Source organism: Scleropages formosus, chromosome 17, assembly GCF_900964775.1.
Source record: "Scleropages formosus chromosome 17, fSclFor1.1, whole genome shotgun sequence".
Taxonomy (NCBI): domain Eukaryota; kingdom Metazoa; phylum Chordata; class Actinopteri; order Osteoglossiformes; family Osteoglossidae; genus Scleropages; species Scleropages formosus.
Window position 1 is genome coordinate 15435362 of NC_041822.1, and position 27738 is coordinate 15463099.

A 27738-nucleotide genomic window follows, 5' to 3' on the forward strand; every position below is an offset into this window, starting at 1 on the left:
GTACGTCACTTTGGAGAAAAGTATCTGCTAAATGAATAAATGTAAATGTAATTGAGTTTCTTTTTAAAAAGTGGGCAAATGTGTAATTGACCTGAATTACAACTTTTCTTATGAGAAGTGGAAAGGACATACAGTACATGATGTATGTACAGTATAATATATTGTATATAATAGTTATACCTTTTGTAGTAGTAAGAATGCGCAAACGTGGTACTTAGTATGTAAGATTTACCCCAGAGGGAAGCCTGCGATGCAACATCTTTGTATATCGCCACCTGGCGGCCACAACGTCTGACAGCAGGGCAGGTGCAGAAGATACAGCGGTGCTGATGAGAATCGCGTTTCTCCAATAAACTGAATTTCCAGGACAGTGAGGGAAGTCAGTGCGACGACACGACAAGACTGAAGATCGGTTTTACAGCAGAAAACCCTAAATTTCGGTCACCTCCTCTATGCTCGGAACAATTCTTACTTTAACACCATGATTCATGGCATGATGATTTAAAAAAACCAAACGCACCTCTTTCCCCCCGAAACAAGTACACAAACAGAATAATTCAGTTTGCAAAGCAGCAAATATACCATTTTCCTCCACTGGCTGAAATGCAGTTGTACAGTATTAGACATTTTAATAAATAAATAAATCAAATCGCGACCAGCTCATCAGCAAATGTGTGAACATTCAACTAAATTTCGCTTCAACAAAGTCAACATACTGCTATATAATATTTTTAAAATTTTTTATTTTTTAACATTGAACATTTTTTAGTATTATAAACTTTCCCCGGGTCTGCCATCGTTCAACTGAACCGCACCGCAATTCTCACTCACGAGCTGCAAAACGGGCGCGCGCGTGCGCGCGCGCGAGGGGGACGTCATGGCTTCCGGTCACGCGGACTGAGCGCGGGAAGTTCAGAGGGTGATAGACGGCAAGTTCGGCGGTGGCTTCTCTCTGGGAAAATATAAAAGGTTGGTGATTATATTACTAGACAAAACCTGGTAAACACAGAAAATAAAGCCGAAAACCTTGGTCATGAGATACAATGAATGATGAGTAGGATTTTTAATTAAAAAAAAAAAAAAAACTACTGAAGTTTTCGCGACAGATGAACTTGTCTCACTGTGTCGTAAACCTGCCTGCCTGGCTGAGCTGAGGCGAAATCTTCGAGTCGAACTTTGGTATTTAAAAGCCCGGCGATGAATAAAACTGTAATAATTGGTTACAGAAAAACACTGAAACTTCACGTCTTGGCGAGGTCCGTTGTTTTTAAGCGCGACAGTTTGTTTCAGTCGGTAAGCGCCGCAGGGAGAGACCGGCGTTGTCGACCGAACGAACCGAGCTGCAGTGCAGGAGCAGTGGGTGTGTCGCCCCTCGCGCCACTGCCCGCGCGTGTTCCCGAGGCTGAGAGGGGAGGTCACCCTCGAGCTCTGGTCTCCCAGCCGAGCAGCTGGGACGCTGTGTGTTCGATCCGTTCACACAAACAAACACAAGCCTCTGAACTGGAACCGGCCCGGCGTTAACCAACAACAAGGCTTCTCCTCACCCTTACAGAAATCTAGAAACACAGCGTTCATGTATCTAACTAATTGTAGGTATCTTACGCTGAAAGTCGTTATTTAACCATTATTACAGCTGGGTAATTTTACTGGAGCAATTTTAGGGTAAGTACCTTACCCAAGCTACACAGCTGGAAGTGGGATTGGAACCTGTGACCTTGGCGACATGCAGCGACTCTAAACATATATCGATCAATCAATCTATTTATAGGGGATGCATTTCCTGCAACTCGATATGCAACACAGAATAACATAAAACTAAAGTGCTTTTCTCAAAAGAGCTTAGCTGCTCGATTCCTGAAGCACGTTAGTTTGTCTGATAACCATTTTTGCTAATAGCTGTCTAAAGAATTGTCTGATAGGAAATGCAAAGGTCATTCTGACATGTCACATGGAGCTGGAGCTTTTGGGAGATCAGGAGTACTGGGTCTGAAAGAGATGAGTTTTTGAGGCACTTCTTGAATGCTGAAAATTATTCAGCAGTTCTAAGGGAGAGAGGGGCTCATTCAATCTAATTGCCCCCCAAAATGAGACATGAAATAATGACCTTTACTTACGCATTTACACAAAAAGGTATTCTTACTTATTTCAGTTGTTATGATCAAGTGTAGTAAAACAGGAGTGGGATTTGAACCAGCAACTTTTGTCTTGCCACGCAAAAGTACTAAATGCTACACTGCTAACCAATGAATAACTAAATAATCATTATGGATGGAGATTTTGCCTGATATTGTTCATTCATACCACTCTTTTTTAGATTTGTATTGTTAGGGTATAAATGGGAAAATCATTCTAAAGTTGATTTTCTAATTTTACAAGTTGCCTTGGACAGATGCATAAGTTAATAAAATAAACAGTTTTGAGGGGCGCAACATTGTGTGTCACTGAAAGATAGGATGGACTGATGTGGGTTTTTTTTGAGTGAGGAAATGTAGTATAGTCAAATCTGTGGAGGTAAATACATATTTGCATTTGTCTAACATATTTTGAATAAGCTAATATTTACCTGTGATTGCCTTCACTTGTTTAATACCTTGTATTATGTTATTTTATTGCCTTCCATTCTGCCTTAAGGAAAGATTATAATGTGCGCATGACATTTTAAAATGTGCTTGAACTCTTGAACGTATTAAGAGCATAATTATAAAAGGATATGGGCTGGCAGCATCTTCAGCTGTGATGTCATTTTTTTGACATTTACACCAAGTTCTGCTGAACTGTAGTGTTTCAGAGTTTGAACTTAAATCATATTTGGAATTTTTTTCCTTTAACTGGGAATACAGATGTTTCCGTATATTAACACCTGACGTGTATTATGGTCGTTGTCCAGCCTGGAAGAAAACTGTAGTGACTATATTAGTAAAAGTAATCATTTTGTACTTAATTTTGAGCAGCCTGTCAAGTGTAGAAATACTGTATAGATCTAAGAGTTTTCTTTCTCTTCACTGACATTGGATGTGATTCTTTGAAATAAGGAGACTATTTTAGATCTGGGAAACCCAGCCCACATGTTTCATGGGGCATCTTTCAGTTGATTTTACTTCTCGCAGTCAGGGGTGTGATGTAAGTGTAAATATTCTTATTAGCTATTATGTAGCAAACTACAGATTTGTCATGCCAATTTTTTTTGGACACACTTTCGATACGTTTCAATATACTGAATTTTTTTTTTTTTTTTTGTTAAAAAGCCATGAGTCATTACAGTAAAATTTCGGGTAAAGAGAGTTTGTAAATCGATGAATGCCTTTATTTATGAAAACCAAAAAGTATATTTTAAACCACAGATCAGATGGTTGAACCTTGTTTTTTGGTCTGAGTGTACTGGTGTTGACATTCTCGTATGTTTTCGTCAATCCACTAGCAGTTTTTCCCTGATGGAAGACAGAGGTTGTCAGGAGGGGAATAGTTTGGTGAAAACAGGTTTAGTTCATTTTCTTCTAACTAGTGCCACCTTCATAAATTAAATTCTTAATATTAAAAGTTAGCATGAAAATTCTGTTCAGTATTGTTTCCTTCAACAGGCTCACTGGTTTCCTGAAAATTCTGTGTTTTTCTGAAACTATTGACCTTGGCACTAAAAGTGTCCATTCTGGTCATGCAGCTATGCTCTTGTTCTGTTATAGGCATTATGGAGCAGGCTGGGGCTAATTGTTAAGGTTGACTAGGTTCCTTTGTTGTTCATAGAGCTTGATATTCTAAGTGAGAAAAATTCTACATCTATAACCATGCTGTATGCCCTTCCCGCAGCATCAATGGCAAGACATAAAACAGCTTACTGTACAGACTGTCCCTGAGTTACAATGGTCCAGCTTACAATTTTTTGACTTCACGATGGTGCGATAGCGATATGCATTCAGTAGAAACTGTACTTTGAATTTAGATTCCCCGCCCCCCCAGGAAAGCGATATGCGGTACGATACTCTCGTGATGCTGGGCAGCTGCAGTGTATGCAACTGATACTCTACAGTGTTCTGTGTTGCCAGCATGTTTTTTTGGATACCCCTCCATATCCACATTGTGTTTTGTTCATCCATCACGTCTGCGAAATGCCCACCTGTGTCTCCTGCTACTGATGAGCAGAAGAAGAAGAGGAAGGCAAGGGCCGTCACACGTGAACTTGGACTTTGGTAATCAACAATCTGAACCATCTTAAAGGATAAGAAGCGATGCTCTGTAGGTTAGGTGTATTAAATGCATTTTCGACTTATGTGTTTATCGGAACGTAACACCATTGTAAGTCGGGGAGTGTCTGTACTTAGTTATAAAATCCCTATCCTATATTTTGCTCACATTTGTAATTGGACTGAGAGGGAGAAAACTGTGGTAAGACCGACTTCTTCACTCTGACTTGTTCAGACATTTTTACTGCTAAGATTTGGAATGTTTCAGTATATTCTTTGTATAGGATAGCTTCGATTTTAAAAAGTTAGTTTCCTTTATTTTCTTCTTCATTTCCCATGAGACCTGTATTTTTGTTAATCTTAACTTGTCAGAAATACTTCTGAATTGACAGTAAGAAGGTGTTAAAAGTTCACTCAGAATCCAGGGGCTTTATAGCTCTGCTCAGCAGCATGTATGAATGTGATGTTTTTTTTTTTTCCTTTTCTTAAAAAAAAAGAAAACAACCACACTACTGAAATACTGGGTGATGACAAATTCGGATAGTAAAAATTTGAGCCCCAGCTGGACTGTGTACTTAACTGTAATTTTCTGACTGCCACTCAGTCAATTCAGACTGCACAAAAGATTCATTATCAGATTTTGTTCCCTATCTCCTGTTTTGTTTTTTGGGGAAAAAATTCTCTTAAATTGGAAAGATACACAAGAAGAATTCCACACACAGCCCTCCCCCCCCTCTGCATGTGTCAGAATTCTAGTCATGTCTGTCTTTCAGGGAGTGGCCTCTGACTGGACCAGAGCCATGAGCAGTTCTGTCCCGTTTCCTGGGCAGCTCATGGAGTTCTGGATGGGTAAGGCAGTGGAATGGGACCAGACTAAGACCCCTGCTGTCCAGTTCGATGTCAGTCTCCATCTGGGTCAGCTGAGGAGCTTTCTTCAGGATGTATTCAAGGAGCTGCATGTTACTGTGAGTTATCTTCATTGCCCTTTGAAACGCTACAGCTAAGCCCCTACCTTCACCTTTACTGTCAGCAGTTAATACACTGCTCTTTGGGGCTCTAACAGAAATTGCATGTTATGTCTAAAAGTGTTCTACAATGAATCTAATAGGACTTAGCTTGTAAGTTTATAACATGTTCTGCAGGCTAATCATACCATGATTAGCCAACTAAGTATACTAAAATCTGCAGGATAAGTCTGCCATAATCTGCAGATTGAGTTATAACTAGGGCAGCAGAGTGAACTTCTCACTAGAGCTGCTGGGCAGACTTTCAGCTGGAGCTGCAGCTTGATTCTTGAACAGGAGCTGCTCTGTGTTGTAGAAGGCAGGCAGCTGGCAGGGTCTGGGGCTTGAGTTAGGGGGCTAATAGCCGCTAGGGGACTGGCAGCATTAACCTGGAGTATCACTGGATCAAGTGTAGCAAATTGGGGTGGGAGGGGGTGTGTGGGTAGCAGCCTGTGGCTGGGATTCTGTGAGAAAGCAGTGTTAACATGACTTGCTCTTCCCACCAACTCAGCTCCTCTTGAAAGCTGGTCCTTTATTTCACTCTGGTTGCCTTGTCACACCAGGGTTCTCTCACCAGTCCAGTTGACTCAGTTCTTGGCATGTCAGAAAGAAAATTAGATTTCAGTCGTCAGGCTTTTAATTTGCACTTTATGACAAGCATACTGCCAAGGCGCAATCATTCTTCTTGGTTTTCGTCCTTTTCAGCAGGAATCAGCCCTTTGCCAACTTTATGGAGATGGCGATCTCTGAATTAGGGCAACATTGTTCCCAGCAGAGGCTTATAAAAATGTGGCCTCAGCTTTGGGATGAAATATCCTGAAATTTATATCAGTTTCCTTGTTTGGATTATATTATTTCCCTCCCACCTCAGTTTCCTTGCAGGAGATGGAGAAATGGGGGAGAGGAGTTTGTCAGTATTTACCCTCAGCCTTCCCCCACATATAATTATAGAGCCTTACATGGCAGGAAGTTGTTTCCTGTTGCATAGAACTGAGATGAAAATGTTTTTGCTGGTTAGAAGTTACTGTATTTGACATTCACTGAACACTGTCACTCTTTCAAAACTATTGTACAAAGATGTGTTTTGCTGCTTCTCGGTCTGAAGAAGCATCACATGTTCTCTTCATCTCTTTATATTCCAAGTAGTAGTTACAGACAAGCCAGGATCTGAAAGAATGACAGAGGTGGGGAGGGAGTAGTAACCATAAAAAAAACATCTTAAATATGGAATTCAGATGTTTAAGCCATTTTCTTTGAATTAGGTTTGTTTTATATAAGGTTTCAATATCCACATTTCTGCATTGACTCATTGTTCCCGATCTCTTAGCTGCCAAACTTTTTTGAGAGGCTGTAAAGGCTCAATGTTAGTAGTAGTTTAAGTGCCAAACTGATTTGTGGTGTTAAATAATGTTGCACTGCTTATTGATATAGGACCAGATATCAACCCCTCCCATTTTGTTCTTTAAAAAATCTCTAGCTCACATCATTTCAGAATCAAGGCCCTTATCTAGATGAACATTCCAGTCAGATTGTGTCTCACACACATCACATGCTTGTTTATAATTGCTTGGCACCAAACCAAAGCCATGTGTACATACATTGTATTGAATCTGTCTGCTTCTCATTTAAAATATACCCTGTATATGTTGCGTGCATCTTGAAGTAATATGAAATCAGCTGCAAAATTTACTGTAATTGTCGCTTATTGTTATTCAGTACAATCCGCAAGATTTACTGCAATGTTTACCAATTGTTGCACAATTACCTTAAAAACCCATCAAAAATATCAACATTTTGTCCATAGGAAATATTTTAAAGCCATGAAAATAACACTGCATTCATAGAAAATCACACTTACTCACTGTGATTGAGTTACTTCTGATGTATATCTTACAAACCTGTACTATGTTTTACTGTTTTGTTAAATGCAGTGCGGTCCAAAGTATAAAGGGGCGAAAGCAAAAGAAGTATCTGCAGAGATGTGCCTGAAGTCATTTAGAAATAAACTCCCCTCACTGCTGTAAGAATGTGTACTAGAAAGTTGGATTTTTTTTTTTTTTTCCTTTTTCTTTTTTCAAACCAATGAGGACTAGTTAAGGCACCTTGCTGTTGGGATGCCTCACACCCTTCTACTGCAACCCTTGATTGCTGCCTTACAGGCTTATCCTTTTTTAGGTGGGGCAGTCCCTCTTGGTGCTAGAATTACTGTTATTGTAAATCTTTTGTGACGTTCTGTATGTTAGTTCAATTAAACCTGGCACATGCAGAGTTTGGTTGTGTTGCAGTTTTTTCTGTTGCTTTGAAGACATTTTTAATTTTAAAATAATTATATAAAATACACACACACACATTGTCTGAAACTGCTTGTCCCAGGTGTGTCGCGGCAAGCCGGAGCCTAACCCGGCAACACAGGGCACAAGGCCAGATGGGGAGGGGGGAACACCCAGGACGGGACGCCAGTCCGTCACAAGGCACTCCAAGCAGAACTCGAACCCCAGACCCACCAGAGAGCAGGCCCCAGCCAAACCCACTGCCCAACTGCGCCTCCCTTATATAAAATAATAAAAGTAATATATCAGACTAATCAGTGATCATGAATCTTTTGGTCCCTCTAATCATGGTTAAATTTTTGATTTTGATTTCTATAAATTCGAGCTTTCATCAGCATAGATGTGGAGCATACACTGCTAGTTGCACACTGTTTTTACAGTAAATTTTTTTGTTCTCATTTCAGTACAAAAGACTTGTGGGATATTGACTGTACATTTTCCCTGCAAACTACATTAGCAGCTACTTTTTGTATGTATACCTGGTTTAGACCACCACACATTCTCACCAAAAGCATTTACCTGGATTGCTCATATGTCAGTTTTCTCATTATGTGAGGTCTGAAGTTAGAAGAGTGTTTTTGATAAATTTTTTTGGGGAGGGGTTCTTTTGCTTTTTTTAAAAAATATGTATTAATAGGGGACAGCTGATAGCTTAGTGGTTAGAGCTGCTACCTTTCAACCCAAAGGTTACAGGTTTGGATCTCACCTCTGGCTGTAGTACCTTTGGGCAAGGTACTTACCTTAGGTTGCTCCAGTAAAAATTGCCCAGCTGTACAAATGGGCAAATAATTGTAGGTATCTTAACATTGTAAGTCGCTTTGGAGAAAAGCATCAGCTAAATGAATAAATGTAAATATGAAATATAATTGACCACTGGATAAAGAGAAGTATAAGCTCAAAAAAACTCCACAAAACTTGATAATGGATATTGGCTCTTTTGTTTCCCCCAGAGTTCCACTAGGGAAGCGATTGAGAGATTTCCCTTCATTGGCCAGCTGCTGGGAAGGCTGTGCTGGAATTTGTATGTAACTGCTGACGGTAAGTTTGAGATGTTTCTCTACATTAAAGTGCAGTTTTCTTTGACATGGCGATCTGGGTGTAATATAAATTTCCCAGTTACACTTGTACCTCATGTTATGAACATCCATGTTACAACTTTTTGATGATACAAACATTTTCCATTTTAATTATTTATCTATTTTTAGTCTAATTTTCTTCACCATTGTATTTTCAATTTTGTGGAGTGAAAATGGCCTGCGTTTAACCTTGCCTTTATTAGTGGACAGCTAAACTCGCTCAGATAGAATGGAATCTGAAGTGACACTGGGGGGCAGTTTCAAAGCTGTATATGATTTCATTCAGCATGTTTTTATTTATTATTTACAATTACATTACCAGAGCGATGTACATCTCATACAAAAATAAAATATCTATTATACCTATCTCCCTTTGGAGAAACTGTCTAGTGGGGAAAAAAATTTGAAGTCGTGGCTAGTTTTATTAAAGGTTACCATGAGGTATACAGTTGACATTTAAGATTAAAAGCTTATTTCCTTGTCTCTAAGTGATGCTCTATTACACTTCAACTCACTTTTCTTTCTCTAAAACAATTTTCATTCTCCTGTGCCACCTGGTGTAATTGCACAGCCTTGAGTGTATAAAGCAGAACACCACACTGAATAAAATGTTGAGGACATAATGTATTTTTCATTTTTAGTTATTTTAATGTTATTGATTCATGTTGCTGAAACAAAAGCAACTAGTGTAATCTGTCTTACCAATGTTTCCAGGACAGAACAATGAGTACCTGCATTGTTTGAGCTATTGATGCATATTGAATAAAATCTCACAGCAAATTTTTAATTTGTTACAGCTTTATGTTGTTGACAAATCTTGAATTAATAATTTGAGGAATTAAGCTGTATTAAGGTTTTATTGACTAACACAGTGATTAGACTTACAAACAATCTGATTTATGAACAGACTTCTGGTCTCAATTGTGTTTGTAAGTTGAGGTACAAGTATAACATCTCTCTCTCTCTAGTGAATTCCTAAATATGTTTCCTTGAATTGTCCTGGCGTTTGGCCATTTATTGTGATTTATAGTATATACTGTTCTTTTGTGTATGGACAAGATTTGAACAAGATATTTGAGCAAAACGCCAATGTTCTCTGATTGTATTAGTTATAGTCTTTGGCCTCTAGGATGCTGCAGACCTGCCTTTGAGTACAAAGCTCTAGAAAGTTACACAGCATTCCCTTCAGTGGAGATGACACATGCCATTACTAGGGTGGCAGTAAAACTACTTCAAACACCACAGCACACCAAGACGTAGTATGACACTACAGAAAAAGATACAGGTCCGTGTTGAAAATGTTTTAACATTCAGATGATTATTTTATGGAGGGAGCCTGTGTCTCTCTACTGTGCAGATGGTGAGGTGATTGTTTCTCACTTTGCTTTGTTGTGTTAGAGGAGAGCCGAGACTGCCTGCTGCGCTGTCTGTGTTGCATGTACAGTGCGCAACCCCAGGGTGCTGTTGAGCTGAAGGCCAACCAGTGGATCCAGGTATGTGGGTTTCTGTCTATAATGACCTTTTCTTGTTGATGGATTTCAGGCAGCTATTATCACTTTACAGCTTATTTTGAAAATATGGCTCTGACCATATTTTAGTGCTTTGCTAGTGGTTAGAGTCACCACCTTGCGCTTGAAGAACCTGGGTTTGAATCCAATTTTGCTTTTTGTTGCTGTGAGCACTGTACTTGCCTTGGATTTCTCCAGGAAGAATTACTGGTTTTATGAATCAAAAACCATTGCAAGTACAGTAGCTTAACAGCATAAGTTGCTTTGGAGAAAAGTGTCAACTTGAATGACTAACTGAATAAATATGTTTACAGTAAATCCAAGTCTGAGAGCAGACATTTTATTCTGAACATCATTGTTTCTGGGCCAATTGCCAGTTTCCTTTAAAAAAAAAAAAAAAAAAAACTGTCTTAATCCGTGGTTACTTTTGGTGCAAAAAATAATTTTTCATCCAATTTTATTTTACAGACTTGTCCTTATTTACAGGTGCAAACTTATGTGTGTCACTTTTAGTTTAGATCTCATGTGGGGGTCAAAACAAAAAATTTTTGGAACATTCACATCTTTGCAAGACAATTAGTGTACTGTTGATTCTGTGCAATGAAACTTAGCAGTAATTAACAGTGCTTTCAGAATAAAAGTTTAATTTTCCAGAAGTGATTTGACCTATAAGGGGGAAGTAGAACTTCTGTGGTGTGAAATTGGGTGCCATGTGAATGCATGCATTGTATATATGTTATTTACTTACCCAGGCAGTAAAAATTCAAAGTTTAAAATTGAACCTGTTTTTACAGTATGTCTGTATAGTAACTGAGATTATGTTGGTTTAGTTAGGCTACAAGAACAGTTTCAATAGGCTAAATCAATTCACAAATGTTTGTTTTGAATTGTCTTTCAGATACAGGTGTCTCAAATTATAGGAATTAATACTTTATCCTTAAAATGCATAATTTGAGTAACTAGCTATTTACATTAATTTTAAATAAGGATTTTGCTAAATTAAGGTACCTGTTAACTTCCACAATATTCCTGATATGTCTCAGGATTTTCAATTAGTTACTCTTCAGCTGGGGTAGTATCTAGGTATTACTGGTAAATGTTAATAGATAAATACTGGTGGTCCCCGACTTACGATGGGGTTACGTTCTGCGAAACACATCGTAAGTCAAAAATATCGTGTCGAAAATGCATTTAATACGCTTAACCTACCGAACATTATAGCCTAGCATGCGTGCAATGGCCATTACGGGCTTGCTGCGTTCATGCTGAGCAATTATCTTGAGTTTCTCCTCAAGAGTAATTGCCCTCCTCTTCTTCTTCCCACCAGTAGCAGGAGACACAAATGGGTGTCTGTGACATTATGGATGCACAAAACACAATGTAAATACAGCGGGTATCTGTATAGTAACCGCGTGGCAGACTGGGAACTGTGGATCGCTGCCACAGCCCAACATCGCGAGAGAGTATTGCACTACATATCGCTTGCCCGAGAAAAAATCAAAATTCAAAATTTGAAGTACATTTCTACTTAATGTCTATCGCCAGCTCACTATCGTAAAGTAAAAAAATTTGGTAGTCGAACCATCATAAGTTGAGCAACATCTGTATTAAGGAACAAACCATGCCCATTTTGGAACACAAAATTCTTTGCTCATGCGTTATGAAACACCCATTGAAAAGAAGTCTTCATGTAGAGATCTCAATGAACAGGCAGAATCTTTTTTACTAATTTACAAGCACTCATGAGACGAGCAGCTTACCTTAGGCAGTCAGCATGCCACTGTACTGTCCACTTGTTAAAAACACAGGGAAAGGTGTCTTTCCCACTCTGTAAACCAGATACTTTTCTTAACATCAGGTCCAGATAAACATTAGCAGGGTTTATACACACTTCATACATTGCAGCTCACTTATGGTGTCCCAGTGATTAATTCCCGTGTTACTATATATGCTCAAAGTCCACAAACACTCAGCATATTATTACACTTCTGTTTAAGTGTTGAGGCTACAGTAGGTTCAACAGCTAAATTGCGCGCACACACACACACACACACACATTTTCTGAACCGCTTGTCCCATACAGGGTCGCGGGGAACCGGAGCCTAACCCGGTAACACAGGGCGTAAGGCCGGAGGGGGAGGGGACACCCAGGACAGGACGCCAGTCCGTCGCAAGGCACCCCAAGCGGGACTCGAACCCCAGACCCACTGGAGAGCAGGACCCGGTCCAACCCACTGCGCCACCGTGCCCCCAGCTAAATTGCATTTTTGCTTATTGAATGATTTTCATCCAGGTATAATTTATATCTGTGTTTTCACTGTTGTGATCATGGTATGTGGAAATTATTTTCATGAAATTTCATACGCTGTAGAACCAATATAATACAGATAGTGGGGTCCGCATTCGTTTGCGTTATAAGTGAGTTGGCGTTGTTTCCAGTTTTGATAAAAGCTGAAGAAAGTTTAATTCCAGTTTGCTGCTGAGAGAAGATTAACATAAGTAAAAGCAACCGTTCACGCACGTGTGTGAGTGAAAATAAGTGATCCGTCGGAGCGTGCATACTTTGTCATTACTGCAGTACTACCACAGTGTAATGGGACTGGTGTGGGTAGGTGGATGACATGAGTTTTTCTTCCTGGCCATGCACAAAATGAATCTCTAGGCTGTGTTCATACAAGTGATGCTCAACTCAATATTGTGTAGACTTGAACATTTCTTAACATCTGGTCTGGAAATAGTTCATGGGGATTGAGAAAGAAACATAGGCTAGCCAGCTATAATATGGAGTTGAGTTTTTAAATGGGCATAATTTTTCTCTGTCTTTGCGGGTTTCTTTCTGCAAGAGTGCTATTTAATTTGATACTACTTTACAGGCCTTTAGCTGAGTGGTATTTGCTTCAATCGGTAAAATTTCTTAAGATCATCCTTGTGTGTCTCATCTCTACAGTGGTCGCATGTACCCTGATTTATTGAAAGATTTTTAGTGTATAAATGTATCCATGTCAATAAAAAAATAACCCACCCAAGTGGCTGAAAAAGTTTGCTTGTACTTATACTTCTGATGTTTTCAGATAAGCAGATTTGGAATGTTTTCTGTTTTATGAGCAGTCATTCATAGGCTTGTCTTTCAGTGTGATTTTGGAGAGAGTAAATTGGAGACAATGTCAAATATTGGTCCAGTTTAAAAAAGATGCGTGTCAGATGTGAATCTGCAGACATAGACATACATGTAGAGAAAAATATTCATCTCATTGCTCTTGGATGTCTGTCTGGTTTAAATTTTTTTGTTTCTTTCTGTCACATGGTGCTTAGGGCATTATGATTTTAGCAGCTGTCATTGATGGTAGCATGAGAAATGACTGCCCAGTGCCTGTTTCTGTGCCGGTCCATATGAATTTGTTTTTATGTATTTGCTTATTTGTTGACGTTTTTGCAGTGCTTGCTGTGTTAAGAATGTTGTTTGCCTTGAGTCAACAGATTTATGCCGTCCTCATCATTCTCATCTTTACTGTGTTGTTAATATTGTTCTTGAAAGCATTGGTCTTTGTAGGCTGTTATTGGCTGATACTTTCAGCTAAGGAGCAAGGATTCAACCCAGATTGTAAAATTAAAGGAATTGTGTGTGCGTGTGTGGGACAGCACTACTGGCTGGGAAATTTCTTCAACAATTATGCTGAATGTGGAGTACTTGCCCCCCCAGACTCTCATCATGACAGGCAGTCCCACCCTCCTCCACATCAGAGTCCTTCCATGTTTGATGGTTTCTCTTAGTGAATAACATATGCTGTTGTGGGGCCAAGGACACCTTCCACTCCCTGCTTGTGTGGTCTCAGGGAGAACACCATAGCTTTCCTTGTAATGGCCACATCCTCAGTCTTTCACCTCCCCCTAATTTACGGAATTGTTCTCTCTCTCTCTCTCTCTCCCTCCCTCCCCCAAGTATTCCTTTTTTTTTGGGGTTGTTTTCACTGTCTGAATTTTTCTCTCTCTCGCTCTTGTTTTGTTTTACTCTCTTTTCCCTTAGCAGTTCCACACATTTGACCACCAGAGGCTCAGCCTCATGGTTGTGTAGCTGGTTTGGGTTTGGAGAATTTGATTATAACTTGGTAATTGCTACCAGCAGTCAGAGGCACCCACTTAAACCAGTTGAAGTCCTGGCTAGAACTGCTGTATTTTTTTAAATTTTAGATTTACAGAGGGATATTTTTATGCCAGCTGAATGCTGGCTTCCCGAGGCCAGAGTTAATTGCAGCGTTTTGTAAAGAACCCCAGTCCTGCAGAGTATTTGAAGTCTCCAGGGAATTTTTTGAAGCCACCATTCCATTTCTTGCCCACCCCCCCACTGCCAACCCACTTCAACAGCATTATGCTGTTTTTGTGGATCAGATGGAAGTGATTGGGCTTCTTTGAGAAGTTGGGGAAAACCTCTTGCGTGCTTTGTACCAATGATGACAGTGGACCACAAGAAGCAAAGCTTGTACTGTCAGCTTTCTAAGGCTTCCTTTTTAGTTTCTTCTTGTACAGAAATTCATCAGGGCTCATGAAACTTGTATTTTGCTTTATGCTAAAAGTTCAGATTTTGCTGATGTTCAGGAAGATTTAATTCTGCGTTTGATAAACAGACTGAGGTAAACTACTTAGATGTCAGCAAAAGACAATTATTGGACCATTCTGTTGCTTTGAAGATAGCTGTGCCTAAAGAGAGAGTTTTTATTACTTAAAGTATTTTTACCACAAGTTAAAGTATTTCAGGTAAAATACCTTGTTAGATTCTTTAACCCTAGTGCTACCTGGTGTATTTGGTAATCATTCCCCTGGATTCTATGGAGGCGTGATGTTGTCCATGTTTAAATCAACTTTTCCCAAGATTCCAGTTTGTGCTCCATGTCATCATCTGCCCTGCCAGCTGAATCACACCGAATAATGCTTGCCAGAAATCCAAATGTGTGTAACAGGCAATGACAGCTGTCATTTACTGTATAAAACTACAGCTGTGGTTTGCTGTAGTCATATGTCAAGATAAGTGGGAAAGGGTGAGGTGAGAAGGGCTGACTCTGTGTTAGTTTAATCAACTGACAGAAAACATTGCTTGGATTGGACATCGTGCCAGAAAGCATTGTTTGAATTAGACAAGAGGTTGGAAAAGGTTGGTGTACAGCATTTTTATTGGGGAACTGTCTGATCATAGCAGTACGGATTTGTGCTATTTTGAAGCGTGCAAGGAAGGTAATCTAAATTCAGTGACAACTGAAATATTAATTGACCTCTAAGCGTGTTGGATTGGCATGTTTCCCCATTTAATGCATGTATGTCGCATCTGTATTTGTTGTTCTGTTATTTTGTAAAAAATGTACAGGAGTCACAGGATATTGATTAGGTATTGCATAATCAGTAAAAATTAAATGTTTTACCTTTTCCTGCTTTCTCTTTTCTAGAATTTACTGTGCCTCCTAAGTACTGAGGACGACTCCAGCACAGCACAGGCCGTTTTTAATCACGTGGGCTGTACACCAAGAGAGTATCATTTAGAGGTGTTGAAAAATGTAAGAGTTAGACCATTCATGTAATTTTTCTTTAAGCTTCTGACTAGTGTTTTAATTTGTTGATGAAACAGCGAAAAAATGAGGCAAAACTTTTTTTTTTTTTTTCCTCAACAGATGGTAGCATGGTTGGTGAAAGACATCACAAGCTCTTCCTGCTATAAAGTCCATGAACTTGAACTGTAGGTACTACAGTTGAAGTACAGGAGTCTAGGAGAGTGGAGAGCTATGTACATGCTACTCCTGCTTTCTTGGCACAAAATTAATTTAACTTTTTCTTTCCAGGTTTACTGATCAGATCACAATAGGTGATGTAAAAAGCCTGATGTGAGAAGTTTACTTCACAAAAAGGGGAGACTTAGACTTTTGAAAATGACGGTCTTGTAGAGTTTTTATTAATTTAATTATAAGAATTAATTCTTATTTAATAACACGCAGTTAAGTATACAGGACCATTTTGATGAAAGTGACATCAAAGTTTCACATTTATTCATTTAGCAGACACTTTTAGTGTTTTAATTTTTTAAAAATTTAGAGATTTAATGTTCACTATCAAAATATCTTTACTGCTCTATTTTGGCTGTATTATTAATGCCCCTTTTCAATATTTACAGGTGCTCATATGACAAACTGTACAGTGTGTCACTTTCCAGCATCCCGCTAGTCACGTGTCCAGAGGCTACTCCTTTGATCGGTGCTCTTCTTCAGTGTCCTGCAGCTTTGAATGAGGGCTTCCTGGAGGCAGTCAGTGAGGCCCTGCTGAGGTGAGCTGCCATGTAGGCAGTACCAAAGTGTGGAAGTAGTGGGGGACCTTGTAGGGGAAATTGCCAGGACACTACTGCATTTCTTAGAGTTTTCTTTGACCTAGAGGCAGATTCATAGTTTATTATGGTATAATTGCACTGCATGTCATAAGGCAGTCTTCCATCTAAGGTTTTGCAATAAATTTCATTAAGTTTAGAAATTGTTCCTACCAAGAAGTTACTAATTGCAATATAATACTTGACTGCCAAAAACGAATGTAAGTGAATGCGGATTTTGTTAACAGCTTTTTTTTTTTATAAACAAAATTACATTTCTTATTGAGAACATATGCTGAATATGGTGTGCTTAACATGGGGGAGGTTGTTTTATTGTGGAGAGAGTGCACTCAGCATCCGTTTAAGAGACACAATTTCTTCCAAGAAAGTTGAAATAAGAAAATAATGTGGTCACCACAACTGCCAAGGAAATACTACTAGAATGGGTGCTTGATTCTCTGAAAAATACTGAAATAAAGTGTACTTAGGACTGTGCTCATAGTTGCAACCTTATTTATTACAATATGAAAATTTAATGATGTGAAATTTAACCAAACGTGTTTTAGCCGTAGGCCTTCAGCATTTCATATTGTAATTAATACGGCTGCAATTGTAAGTGCAGGGAACATTTTATTTTGAGAAAGTTGTTCGTTTGGCAAATTTCCATTAATTACACCCCTTTTCAGGAAAGTTACAGTACATTCACAGACAATTCACCTATTTCCACTGTAAATGTCAAATACCACAATATAATCAGTGTAAAATAAATGTTTTACCTTGTGAATATGAAAAAATTAAATTAAAGAAAAAATTTTTCTGGGACAATGAAGGAGACAAGCTAGGCTGGTATTCCACTGGGTCTGGTTGTCTTGTCTTGTCTTGAGCTTCTTTCCTGAGCTTCTGTATTTTCCATCTTAAACTGCATGGATTCTTAAATTTTGTTTATGCAAATTTCTTTGAAGAATATGCTCAGTACACTTTCATAATTTACTCCACTTGGTGTGTTGAAATGATGTTTTTTATTATGCAGTAAGAAGCTGATTCTCAAGGAGCCGGCAGTGGTGGCTCTATGGTGTCAAAGTCTCACCAGTTTGGAGAGTGCTACACTACATCTCCTTGAATCTGTGCTCTCAAACCTGGAACCCTTCCCACAGGAACTTGAGCAACAGGTTATTGACTCTCTGCTGGTATGTTTGCAAAACAACACAACAGATTGCTTTTCAGACAACTAATGTTTAACATTTTAAGTAGAATTTACTTAAATTCTAAGTTAAATTCTAAATTTTAAGTAGAATTTACTTAAACATACAATGCTATACATAGTGATGATGCACTCAGATAGGTTTAAATAATTTTAAAGTGATGGTCTAGTGAGGGTGCATTATGTGGTCATTTCACTTGATGGAGTTCTGTGTTCACTCATTTCAGAATTATGGTCCAGTTCTAAGTTGTCTGAACTTTACTGAACCGTTTCCCTCCTGCAGGAGATTGGGTGCAGAGATAGCTCAACCCAGTATCCCAGTCTTGCTAACAAATCTAATGAAGGCTCTCTCAAATCATTGTCAGCTGTGCCAGGAATCCAACCTTTTGCTTTAACATCTTTCCTGTCCTTTGCCATGCTCAGGCTAACCAAGCTTTTTGCTGTTCATTTTCACAGTCCTGTATTCATGGCTGCTGCTTCACTGTGAGATTGGTGCAATGTAAAGCTAGGTGTGTCTGTAAAAACTGTAAATTTTGTTTTGCGATAGCCTATAGCTTACTTCAACCCGACAATCTTTCAAACTGCATTCTCAACTTGCAGCAGTTGTTTAAATTACAATCAGAAATGGGAAACATGAAATTAGTTTCACATTCCATTTTTTTTTAGCTTTTCAGAAGTTTAGATCCAATAACAATAAACAGTGACTCTCATGGCCAAACTGCCAAAAACAGGATGTTTTCAAAGTGGCGTAATTGACCCTCCCTGAAGTATTAGCGTAGCGTAAGGAGGACTGTACAAAGACATCTGTTTTCACTATGGTACACCAAGAACTCTCAAAAAAAAATTTTTTACGTGATTCCAGTTTTCTTACTTTTCATCCTTTGTTCACAGAACTGGAGGAAAAAGAAATGTATTACAAAAATGTTTTTGGAAGAACTTGTCTTTCTGGCAAAGGCATTGCAGAAATGACAGCTTTAAAATCTGTCACAATACTGTATTGAAATGAAACAGACACTAGATGGCAGCAGTTACTTTTTTCTGTTGAAGGACAGAAGTGTATTTTAGTTTTGGCTTAATTCTTTTTTGAAGTTAAACCCGGCTTTGGTTGGATCTCTGACTTTATTTTTGGGTAATGCTTTCTCCATAAGAACTTAAAATATGAGGTTTGCACACAAGTTATAATTATTTACTCAGTGTAGCAGAGCAATTTTTTACAGGAGAAGTTCAGAGTAAGTACATTGCTCCAGGGTGTTACAGCAGGAGCAGAATTCAAACCTGAGTCCTTGCAGAGGAAGGTGACACTTTAATCACTAAATTACCCACTTGATAGATGCCAGGCCCCAAATTTATGCTAGCGTTGTTTTTTATGTTTTTAAGAAAAGTTTGTATTTCATTTGAACTATGTGAATTGTGACTAACTGAAAATTATATTTTCAATAATAAGTAGCTGCATCATATCTCAGATGGCTCTTTGTGCTGTCATAAAGTCATGCAGGCTGTTCCCTTCTGCATAGGACATTATTCTCCAGCCTGAGACATTTTCTTCATAGCCTCTGAACAAAAAGCTTGTGCCATCACAGCTCTAAGTGGCTACCGCTTTGGTTTTGGGGATTTGTTATAATGCCTAGCACTTGTTTTTCCAACCTTTTTTATTGGTCCAGCAAATTGGAAGCACAACATAGCTGGGATACCACAGGGGTTAATAGGATACTTGAAATGCCGTGTCTGGTTGGGTTGGAATGAGACTGTCTCATTGCTAAATTGGCCTTAAAGAAAGATAGTGTAATTAGGCCTCTTTCCCAGCAGCAATCCTGGTTGCCAGATTTATGTGAAACAACTGTCCTCTATCAATAAAGAGAAGTACACTTAGTTGTTGGGGTGGGGGGTGTCTTTCCCAGAATGCTCTTTTGATTCATTTCAGCGTTGTGAAGAAAGGGTGAAATTAATTAAAAACGCTGCTGGTTTTAAAATGTCTAGTATTGTACAGTACTTTTAAGACAGCTGTTGATTATTTCCAAAGAGAAATTTAAATGTTTTAGATTGAAAACACATGTTACACTAATATGAACTGATGTTATAAAAGCCTTTAAATATTTCTTCGCTAAATTGTTTAGTTTTTTTGTGGTTAATGGAAAAAGGTGTTGTCTACCCTTTTGTATTTGGTGTAACAATGCCATCTAGTGGTTGGACTCTACATTTACACTTATTCATTTAGCTACCGCTTTTCTCCAAAAAAGAAAAGCTAGCTACCATTATTTACCCATTTATACAGCTGGGTAATTTTACTGGAGCAACTTATAGTAATTACTTTGTTCAAGGGTACTGCAGCTGGAGGTGGGATATTAACCTGGAACCTTTAGGTCCAAAGGTAGCAGTTCTAACCTCTACAATACCATAGTTGTTTATTAAAAACTATAATAGTCTGCTTAGTTAGGGGGTACATTTTGTATTACACTGGTCTCTTCTATGGTTCTGAATTATTGCCCTTAATAGGGCTTTTATTTTATAATTTTCCAAGTATCCTTTTCATTGGATTCACTGTTATTTCTCTGGATGTAGTTAGTCTTTTGTTTGCAGTTATGCAACTCCAGCCTCTCTCATACACTCACTGAAGTGTAGAATTTTTTATTCAGACTTTTAACCTCTTAATATGTTGAGATTCTTTTAAACTGGCAGTAATAGTGTCAGTTCTGTATTTTAAGGTATGTTCATTACTGCATTTATGTTGTGAAACATTCTGTAACGTAGCATATTCACAAGAATCTTTAAGTGGATAAAAACAGAAATTGACCTTTTTCTTGCCTGTCTCTTTTAGCCAAGAGCATCTGCCCTTCACTGTCCTCTGTTTCTCGTGGTGAATGACATCTTCAGGTAAGTGCTGGTAGTTCCTTCATATGAATGTGAAAGGCCATGAGCTAGTCTTGGAAGTCAGGTGTTTTCATAGAATGGTTAAATTCTTGAACCACCTTTGTCTCTACTTGACTTATTTAATTGCCAGTCTAAGGCATTAGGAGAGGTTTTGAGAGGCATTACACCTAGAGGGGGGCAGGTGAAAGATGCTCTCATTTCCAGTGTCCATGCTATGCTTTTAGCACCAACATTTTATAGGAGCTTTCTTGACACACTGTGCCTGAAGTAATCTTTAAATTTTACAGTAAATGGGAGATTTAAGGGGCCTTCAGGACTTGGGTATCTCCCTTCCTCTCCCTGATTAGCACTGGGGCAGCAATTCAGTGTGCTGTGTTTTTATAGTGGATTGTTTCTGATCTGCTTTTATTGTTTCCATACCTCTCGTACCTTCCAGCCATGTGGGTGCTCTGCAGGGGCCCCTCTTCACACCTGCTCTTGCAAAACCAGGGCTGTAAAAGCCAGTCATTTCTGTATTTTATTATCTGTTCACAATCTGTAGGCCAAAAGACAGCTCAAACTCTTTGGGACAATTTTAATGTTTCACTTTTTGTAAATGTGTTTTTTGTCTTTGTCCATTAAGTTGTAAAATTAGCATCTGGTCATCATGTATCCTTTTTTTTTTTTTTTTTTTTTTTTTTTTTTAAACAGTTCTCATTTTGCTCAAAAGTCCCCCCCCTTTCTCTTTAAACATGCCTGCATTCCTCAGTGGTGTCTGATGAGCCCTGTTTATCTATCTTATTGCTTTTTTACAGATTGTTTTCAAACTTGTTAAGAATGCACTTCCTTTCAGCAAAGCTTCTCATGATATGCATTGAACTACTGCTTTCTTTGGACTCATGTTCTGCTTTCCTTGTTCATACATCCTTGTCTCCCTAGAATATTCTAGCATCCCCCCACGGAGCTACTAGAAACTGGCTCAGGAGTCAGGGTAAAACAAACGTGCTCTTTATTAGATGCGTACATGTCTTTCACCAGCAGCCTTGACAAAGACGCTTCAGACAGTACAAGAGGTGCAGAACACTGGAGAATCCCCCTGGGTCACTCCCAGCCCCCCAACTATGCCCCACAGTTAAGGGGCTACCCCTGGGACTCCCCAGAATTCCCCTCTTCAACACTGAACATAAATAGAACGACAACCAATCGGCACATAACACACACAACTATGTACACACGAACACTAACATCAACTATTTACAGGGTGCTGGTATAAACCCCTCAACACCCTTACAATATTCTGTTCTCTTCCTGGCCAGTGTGATTAGGAGATGGGGTAGACATAGGGCCTGGACTGGCTGAAGGTGGCCATGTCTTCATATTCCTTGGCCCTGCACTTTGCAGTCTTTCTCTGTTTTTCATTTTCATGCTCCCTCTTGCCCCCTTTGATCTCCAGCAGGGAAGAGATAATGATAGTATGAAGCTGTATCTATTGCCAGACATCCAATAATTGAGCTTTACACTAATACTGGCTGTCTGAATGGTGGAGGAGCTACACTTCTGTGTTGTATTTCAGAAAGTTCAGAACTGGCTCACTTCCTCTCTTCCATTTTTAGGGATGATTTGAGGCAACTCAGGATAAAAAAAAAAAAAAAAACTGGGCAATGAATGGGAAAATATCTAAAACAGTTCGAGATTTTGGGGGTTTTGACTGACTATTGCCAGTTGTAACAGGTCAGTCAGTGTGACGTATTAGTGCAAAGTGACACCTTTCACTTTCTATTTGTAAGGCAGCATTTGCACATTTATATGTTCTGTAACATGTATTAATCCTTGAGAAGCCCATGTATAACCCAGATTTGATTCACTGATGAATTAGGCACAATGAGCTGGAGCTGTGGGCTGACTTTGGAGCTCCTGAGCATTGCTGCTTGATAAATGAGCCCACTCTGCTTCTTTTTGCATGGCCCATTTTTCCAAAAGGTTGATGATGTCCTGTTTCACAGGACCGTACTGCTGGGTTTGGATGCAAACGTATCTTTCCGAGCGCTCCTCCAGGCCTTTACACGCTGCTTTCTTTGCACATATGGACAAGTGGAACCACAGGTAAACCACCTCACCTCACCCCCCTGCCACTTCTACAAACAAAACCAAAAAGTTTGTTTTGTTGCTATCTTATTTCAATATGCAAATCCTTGTGTTGCTCTCATTTTTATAGGAGCTGTAGCACATTGCCTGTTTTCAACATGCAAATTTTATTCAGTGTTCATAATTGCATGATTAACCTTTATATTCTTGAATGTGTGGTTTCATTTACTCTTTTGTCTCACGGAAGGTCACTGTGCAGTTTTTGCTTCGCTTCAAATCTTGAGTCACAAATTTTAATGACAGTAAAGTTCTTTATGAGAACTTTACCTCTGTCCTAGGAGAGGCTGCCACTGAAGACCTTCTTTCCCCATGCTCCCCTGTCCATACTAATGCCACTGCTGAAGCTTCCCTCAGGTATCTGCATCACTGCAAGAGGTGCTTTCATATATACTCTGTGTGTGTATATTTCTTTAAGATGGTATTAATTCAGTTGGTATTCATATTTTTTAAGTTGGTATTAACAAGACTTTTTAAAAATTACTGATCAAATTGTGACACATAGGCATAGTGAAGCCTTTGACTTCCATATTCGTCATTTTCATTCACTCTTTTCAGTGAGGGCTAATGACGATTGAGAATCTGACCTCATGTTCTCCTGTTTTAAACTATGTGACTGCATATAATGCTCATCTGTCATCTGAGTATGAAAGGGAACAAGATGGATGCCATGCTCTTCCTTATACAATTTTTTATCCTACACAGCTTTGTTTTAGTCCCATATCCTGTGGAAAGCATTACCTTGGAGCTTTCATCACCACAATTACACAGCTGTAATCTTTTTTAAATATAAGAATGGATGTGGTTAATTTCATCCTACTTGGCCATTTATTTTTAATTTGCTGATTGTCAGTGATATTCATCAAAGCAGACTACGATTTACATAGTTTTTTTATCCCTGTACCTATTTCAACATTTCTACTTGTCAGTTCAGTGACTCATTGGATAGGTTAATGTTCTGTGTAAAGTTTGGATTTTTAGGCAGTGTCTTCTCATCTGTAGAGGTGCCTGAGGAGGCATGGTCTGCACACTTGCTGTGGATCAGCTGCTGCTTACATACAGTGGTGGAGGAGGAGGAAAAAGTACATAACAGGTGGTGTTTCTCAGCCCTTTTAAAATTTGTTATACTTTTTGAAATTCTTAATGCTGCATATTAGAGGCTTAGCTTACTTAGATATATTGGTTATATATTGCTTCAGTATATTGTTGTCTTAAATTGAATATGAATGAATACATCAACACACAGATTGTTTCAGCACCTGTAATTTTCCCCTGGCTTATGCTGTAAACTGGACTAACATGTAGTCTGATTTTCACACATGAGGTGTAACTTGGAAGCTCCCTGCACAGGCAGTTGGGACCAGTGCATGCTGCCCTCACACGTTTTCTGTTCAGGATTTAGCTCCACTTTGACCATAGCTCTTTAGAAACAAGGCACAGAGTCCTGGCGCTGTGTTGTGGAAAGGCCTGCGCTGACTGGTGACGTCAGTGGAAAGTTCCTCTCTTTCCCCCACTGGAACCTGTGGTTTTAATGTGTTTGTGACTGTGTAGTTTCAACAGATGCTGTGTTGTTGACTTTTATCACCAGTGTGAACATAGTTGATCTCAGTGAATTGATGATCTGATCAGGCTTTGTCCCTACCAACAATTCAGGATGTTAGAAAAATACCTAAGCCCAGATCTGAACTCTACCCAGATGAACACACAAAGAGTAACATCTGTACATGTACAACAGCATTAGTTTTCTCTCCTAATGGTGTTCATTTTCCAAAAAAGTCTGCAATTATCAGGGAAGTAAGATGTGAAACTCAGGAGAGCGATCCCTGCTGTTCCCTCCAGCTGCAGCTTTTAACTCTGCCCATTAACTTAACGACTCTATTTAGGCATCCCTATGAAATTCCCTAGTGCTCCAAAATGGTGGGAAACTGTGTTGTGTCGCTGCCTGAGGGGGGCAGGGTTCATGAGTAGCTACAGAAGCAGAGTGCACAGACACTTGCAATCAGGGTCCCACAGGATTCCAGCTATGGCCATGTGTGTCTGCTGCTGCTGTTCATGCTTTCTCTCCTTTTCATTCTTTCTGTGTAACTCTGTGAGAGTGAGAGAGAGGAAGGAAGATGCTGCTCTCTTTTACTGAAAGATTGTATAGAAATTGGGTAAGAGTTGTGCAGGAGATTTGATCATTCACAAATGAAGTGGCATTTTAGTAGCACAACTGCATCAGGAATGAAAGGGGACATCTGAATCTACTGGATGCACTATGCTTGTCAAAATCACATTGATGACCTTGCTGTGAGTGATCTCTGGTCTCTTGTCTAGACTATGCTGTGCTCTAATTGCAAAGGGATCTGTTTGTTTACTAAGACAGTCCTGACTACTGTATTGCTACGCTTCCCCCACAGATGGCACCACCGTCTGTTTGAGAGCTGGTTCCTGCTGCTGCAGTGTAGTGACTGGGTTGATGTGGCTGCTCAGGTTTTGGTCACATCTAGCCAAGAGTCCTCGACAACACTCTTGTGGCTGCTAGCATTCTACTATCATCCTGCCAACAATGAGCAGCAGAGGACCCAAGCGCTGGTGTGTGCACACAAGGCCTATGTAGACCTGAATCTAACTGTGCTTGTATATTGTTCCCATACCAGCTCTGTTTTCAAGGGGCAAGCCAGTGCTGTCTGATGATTTATTTTAGTCTTACAGAGTTGTACAAATTCCTGTTGGTTGATGTGAAAACACAAAACTTTGTGTAAAAAATTGATCAATTCAGTCGTTTAAAATGAAACACTCAAAGTGTTTAGTTGGGAATTCAGTTCAGTGTTCAACTGGGCATATTGTTCAGTATTGCATATTGGCATATGTAATATACACATATATATTCCAAAGTAGCTGTTGAGAGCTTATAGTGCTCTTCTTCAATTATCTCCAGGCTGTCGCCAAAGCTGTCTTAGACCACCTGAGAGTGCTTTTCACTACTGCTACTCCTCCTCCTTTGGAGCATCTCCAGGCATTCATGGGGCTGATGACCACTCACTCCTCTCATCCTGCCACGACTCGCTTAATCCTCCAACTCATGGTCAATTTTGCTACCTTCTCACACTGGTTACCTGACATTGCAACTGAGCTCTTTCACTTGGTGAGTGAAATGTTCCATCTACATCTAGAGCCCTGGTGCCCTCTTCTCTTGCCTTTTTGCCCTACAAGAGCTCCCCTCTCTGATTCTGTGCTCATGCATAATCATGAGCTTGTAGGCCTGGAATACATTTTTCCAGGGCAAATGCTGAATATTTGGCAGTTCCATTCCCAAAACTGCCAGTGATTAGATTTGGTACCAAACAAACAACCCTTGCTTGAGTGATGGGATACATTCCACAAACAGCCCACTTCAGCTGAAATCTGTAGGTTTGGCAGCACAGGGGGCTTGAAGCTGGAGCTGGATGTTGGCTCCTAAATAAATAGTGCCTGTCGAGACAACTTCCCAGTGCAATGTGCTTCTTCGCTGTTGCCCCGTGTGCTGGCGGTAACATCCGTGGATGAGCAAAATGCCACTGTTAACATGCTCGCATTGTCCGAGCCTTACAGTGTGGCTATATTCGGGAGACGCTTGTTGTCAGAACTTAAAGCGCCATTGTTCTCTTTAGCTAACAAAACAAAACCACCACTGTGTTGAGCTGCGCTCCATCACAGCTTCACCCAGCTTTACATTCGCTATCTGTTGAGCCATCAACGGGTGAAGGACACACTGAGGGCAGACTTTGGGAGGGAAAAACAAAATGTATTGCATGTGCAGATTAGACATTTCCTGTCACCCTGAACTACACAAAAGAGCAACTTTTTTTATATATTTTTTGTCATTTGATTCCATTACTGTTGTTTGAACAATGCTGTTTTACAGGAATATGTTGTTTCCTTTTATGTTTCGGTGAAAAAGAGGTCTTGCAAGACCTCTTCTTACATGACCTTAATTTTTGTTTTTATTAAATAACCTTTTCTGTTTATAACCTTCTGACCCTCCTGCTTTTTTGCAGGTGAAGGTGAGGTGTGGCTTCACCAGGCAGCTCTTGGCTCTCCTGGCTGGTATTGAGCATAGACTAAATGGTCGTGAAACTCATGAAAGGTTGAAGAATTTAAGGACATTTTGCATTGAACACAAGTAGGTATTATCTAAAGCATACCTCAACTAAGGATATCAACATTCTTGGACTATTCAGAGCAATTTAAAAATATGTACTGGTTGAAAAAAGACTAAAAGATGGCAGATGTTTTTCAAATATTTATTTTTCCCCACTTATATAATGAGGGGCCTTGGTAAAGATTGCTAGTTACTGGCTAGTCAGGATTTGGGATCATTTAGCTGTATTTTCAGCCTGATGTCCAGAGTTTCTAGAGATGTTAAGTGTTGATGCAAGTATTTTATTCTCCACCCTTCATGTGTAGCTTAATAAGAAAACCCTTTACAGTTTTTGTGATTTTTGTCCTACAACATTACAAAAAAATTGAACATTTTTCAAAATATTTTCTCATTTCACTCTTTAGAAAATAAAATAGGAACTATATGTGGGATTTCTTACAGATGGTTGTATCTTTTGTAACCATTGGTTTAACTGGTTTGGAAATTGAGTGTCAAATCCACCCTCTGCATTGCGTTGTGGCTAACACCATATGACTATGAACCCATGGAAGGGCATTGGTCTCAGTGCCTTTTTGCTGGATAAAGTTTGTGAAGAGCTTCTGCCTGGACTGAAACATAGGTCATTAAGTCCAAACAAGTTTCGCACATCAGGTCATTTTAACAAATGGTACAATACATTTTGTGCAGTTTCCTCCGCTGCTTCAGGTTCTGACAGGACAAGATAAATTGGAAACGAAACAAGCTTTGGTCTACTGGTAGCTCCAGTGAGGTGCTAACAAATAGCCTGCTGAATTCCTTGACCATTCATTTCAGACTATTTGTGGAGAAGGGGCAGTGAGGGTGGAAACCCAGTCTTGCCTTTCCAGAGCAGAAGGAGGTCCTGGAAAAGACACAGGGACAGGAGATGTGAGCACTGACCACTTTATCTGAGGCACAGGCAGGTAGCCAGTCAGTACATTACTTTCTCAGCAGCACTGTGATGCTGTTTT

At 39.4% G+C, this 27738-nt stretch overlaps 2 protein-coding genes across 3 annotated transcripts in view; one reads left to right on the top strand and one right to left on the bottom strand.

Annotated features, from left to right (window-relative positions):
* The first annotated feature begins 902 nt into the window (after positions 1-902).
* fancc (FA complementation group C) lies at positions 903-27066 on the top strand. The gene is made up of 15 exons (XM_018759426.1): positions 903-969; positions 4952-5143; positions 8463-8550; positions 9987-10081; positions 15532-15639; positions 15754-15818; positions 16251-16400; positions 17467-17623; positions 20453-20508; positions 22488-22587; positions 22908-22983; positions 23629-23719; positions 25026-25200; positions 25547-25753; positions 26646-27066. Exons 2-15 carry the CDS (start codon positions 4979-4981, stop codon positions 26772-26774), a joined length of 1662 nt encoding a protein of 553 aa, XP_018614942.1. The 5' UTR covers positions 903-969; positions 4952-4978; the 3' UTR covers positions 26775-27066.
* The window catches only part of aopep (aminopeptidase O (putative)), a 62517-nt gene continuing 61664 nt past the window's right edge, over positions 26886-27738 (bottom strand). For both annotated transcript variants that reach the window (XM_029259497.1, XM_018759423.2), the window contains one exon: positions 26886-27629. The gene's annotated coding sequence lies outside the window, so the exon portion shown is untranslated. The remainder of the gene's footprint in view (positions 27630-27738) is intronic.